The sequence below is a fragment of the Peromyscus leucopus genome, chromosome 4 (genome assembly GCF_004664715.2).
Source record: "Peromyscus leucopus breed LL Stock chromosome 4, UCI_PerLeu_2.1, whole genome shotgun sequence".
Lineage (NCBI taxonomy): Eukaryota > Metazoa > Chordata > Mammalia > Rodentia > Cricetidae > Peromyscus > Peromyscus leucopus.
This window is the reverse complement of record NC_051066.1, coordinates 85,067,380-85,070,874: the sequence shown is the minus strand read 5'-3', so window position 1 is coordinate 85,070,874 and position 3,495 is coordinate 85,067,380. Positions and strand designations below refer to the sequence as shown.

The following is a 3,495-nucleotide window of genomic DNA, read 5'->3' as shown; positions in this document are numbered from 1 at the left end:
CACTATGAATATAGAAAATACATTTTCTATATTCATGTTATTTCTGAAACATTGATTGCTAAAAATAAGCTTTAGCTGGGCGGTGGTGGCGCACGCCTTTAATCCCAGCACTCAGGAGGCAGAGCCAGGCGGATCACTGTGAGTTCAAGGCCAGCCTGGACTACCAAGTGAGCTCCAGGAAAGGCGCAAAACTACGCAGAGAAACCCTGTCTCGAAAAACCAAAAAAAAAAAAAGCTTTAAACTATTTCCAAACAAAATTATTATTTCTAATACTTCAAGTTTTATGCTCAAAGAAAAACGTTTTGAAAATGAGTACAAATATATCTTACCTAGTAATTAAATGTGTGAGATGCCATTTCTTTAAAGCAATCACCTCTTGCCTAAATACACTAATAGCAGTTGGATTTGATGTTTCTAGTCATCCTCTAATATCCTCATTCAAACTAAGTCCTATTGTACAGGCTCTCTCTCTCTCCTCTTCCAACCTTGAAAAAGATACCCTGTACCTTTAATAAGGGACCTGGTGAGAGCTTTCTTTCCAAACTTGTTCCCTGGCTTCCAAGTGAAATGAGCTGTAATTTGAGAACCCTGCAATCCTCAGGATATCTTTAGCCAAAGGGAAAGCTCTCTGAATTCCCACCCAGTCCAGGGGTTGAAATAGTATCAGAACACAAGAACAGCTTCTCTTAGCTACTAGCTCCATCTCCCTGGAGCCAGAGGGAACTCCGAAGGTGGCCGCAGAGCCAGGACCTGGAACGGCAGGTCCCCACTGCTGGGGAGGGCGATCCTGCTGGAAAAGCCAAGGCTGAGGTCCAGCAGCCCAGCAGAAAGAGCAGGGACAGAGAGGAACTGGTACAGAGCGCTGAGCAGAGCCACATGAAGCCTGCCTGGGAACCAGGACGGGAGTGCGGCAAGCCGGCTGCTGCTGCTGCGCCTGAGGAGGGCGCGGTCACCCCGAGCCACTGACTCCCAGGGGGGACCCCATTCCTTGTTCCTGAACTAAAACTCTTCTCCCAAATATCCAGAATGGTGTTCCCGAAGTTGATCTGGATGGGTTTCTTCTGCCACCTGTGTCGAGGCTATTTTGATGGTCCCCTGTACCCAGAAATGTCTAATGGGACTCTGCATCATTACTTCGTGCCTGATGGAGACTATGAGGAGAATGATGACCCAGAGAAGTGCCAGCTGCTCTTCAGGGTGAGTGATCGCCGGCGCTGCTCCCAGGGGGAAGGGGGCCAAGCCAGTAGCTTACTGAGCCTCACCCTTCGAGAGGAGTTCACGGTGCTGGGCCGCCAGGTGGAGGATGCTGGGCGCGTCCTGGAGGGCATCAGCAAAAGCATCTCCTACGACCTGGATGGGGAAGAGAGCTATGGCAAGTACCTGAGGCGGGAGTCCCACCAGATTGGGGATGCCTACTCCAACTCTGACAAGTCCCTCACTGAGCTGGAAAGCAAGTTCAAGCAGGGCCAGGAGCAGGAGAGCCGGCAGGAAAGCAGACTCAATGAGGACTTCCTGGGGATGCTGGTCCACACCAAGTCCTTGCTGAAGGAGACGCTGGACATCTCTGTGGGGCTCAGAGACAAATACGAGCTGCTGGCACTCACCATCAGGAGCCATGGGAGCCGGCTCGGTCGACTGAAAAGCGACTATCTGGAGGGTGGGGGACAGAGGACTGGCTAAATTTTCCATTGTAGCTGTTTTATTTTATCCAGATTTGCACTTTCAGAATGCGTCTGAAGTCGTCTTTTTCAAACGAAAGAAAACTTTAAGAGGTTGAGTTATTTTGATTTTGGTTTAGTTTGTGCATTATTTATGTCATTACTGAGGATTTTTCACCGGTTTTAAAAAAAAAGTTTTAAAGTAACCCCTGGGGTATTTCCTAAGGGGCTTCATAGCTCTACAGAATCATGTCTTTCAGCCCCATCTAAAGGATGTATTTGGTGTGGAAAGACTGATTAACCTTCTTCACCCTGAAGACTGTGTTGACACACCGAGGGAGACATGGTGGATGGCTTCACAGCTTCTTCAGCCTTCTCTGAAGGCTGAGGTGCCTGCTTTGCAAATGAAGTCCCAGGTGTGTTGCACGTTTGCCAGCCAAGGAAAATGCTTGCTTCTCCTCTCGCTCTTATTTATTTACCATGTTCTGGGTTGTTTTATTTTGTTGTAAGAGTGTTATTGAAAGTTTATATACAAATCGCCAGCATTAAGATGCTCAAGTTTCCCCCCTGAGGGTTTGTGTAAGTTGAGGATGCAGCATTTAAGGCCGCAAAGCTTTGGGGCTGTTGTTCATTCATGATGTGGATTTGCTGCGTCTTTCACTGTACCATCAAAAGAACAGATGGTTTGAACACACCCCTCAGTGTCTATGATTTAGGCTGCCAGTGTATTCTTTCTTCTTGGGGTGGGGAAATATTGCTTACTTTTGCTTATTGGAAACTTGTATTTTAAGGAGGAGGGTCTAATTCTAGAAACCCCCTAATCTAAGTTTTATTATTCAGCCAATAAATATGTTTTCATATAGTACTGTCTCATTTTCTGATTCGCATCTTTAACCTTCGTATTTCAAAGAGGGACAAGTGCAAAAGAGAGAGAAGACCTGAGTGAAGCCAGTTTACCAGACTACATGATAAGAATGAAATAAAGGATGGTAGTATATTTGGGATAGTCTGACCCTCTCTGCTCACAGACATCATCCCAGTAAAGAGGATAGAAATTTATCCTGTACCAGAATTGTACATTTGATTTCTACTCTTCTGCTGGAAAGTCTTAAATTTCTCCATTTTTTCATAGACTTCAATGGAAGAGTATAAGAAAGGGCCACACCTCTTGTGCTCTCATCTTAGAGAGGCAGCATTGTATACATTCTGTGTTAGGGGTTGTTTAACAATTTGAAAGCTAGTTCTGTGCTCTCAAATTAAATGGCTTAAAATGTGAAAATGCATCTCGTTTCAATTCTCCCCTGGCCCAATACTCACCACCACCTTAAGTATGCTTACTTTTCACAAGCATCCACCACAAAGTGCATATGAGTTCACATTCTTCTCTTTGTCAGAGAACCTTTATTCTGCCCTCTATATGAGCAAAACATCAGCATTTATCTGCTGTGTAGATTTGTATCAGGGGATAATTAAATTTTCACTTTAAAGAGGTTACTTCTTTATTTGGCAAAAAATGAGGAGAAATAATCAAAATAAATATGATATTTGGTATTTAAATGTATGGAAGGTCACATGGCTTCCCGACCCAAAATGACATATCACTCCAGAGCACTCAGCGACAGCACACAGACAAATCAAATGGCATCTTCTTAACTTTACAGTTATCCAGTGGTAACAGGATATTGGACGGTGATGAGGCTGGAAAACTGTTTTCCTCCTGCATGACAATTTCAATCAGCTGGTAGTGTCTGCACTGGATTGTGTTAAGAAGAACTCAACAGGCACAGAAACTTGCTGTCCAGCATTCCTCTGGGTGCAGGAATAGGCATAGTGACA

At 44.8% G+C, this 3,495-nt stretch overlaps 1 protein-coding gene across 1 annotated transcript; it reads left to right on the top strand.

Annotated features, from left to right (window-relative positions):
- Positions 1–615: 615 nt before the first annotated feature.
- Positions 616–2,524, top strand: Fibin (fin bud initiation factor homolog). The gene has a single exon (XM_028882385.2). It carries the CDS (start codon positions 1,028–1,030, stop codon positions 1,679–1,681), a length of 654 nt encoding a protein of 217 aa, XP_028738218.1. The 5' UTR covers positions 616–1,027; the 3' UTR covers positions 1,682–2,524.
- The last annotated feature ends 971 nt before the right edge of the window (positions 2,525–3,495 follow it).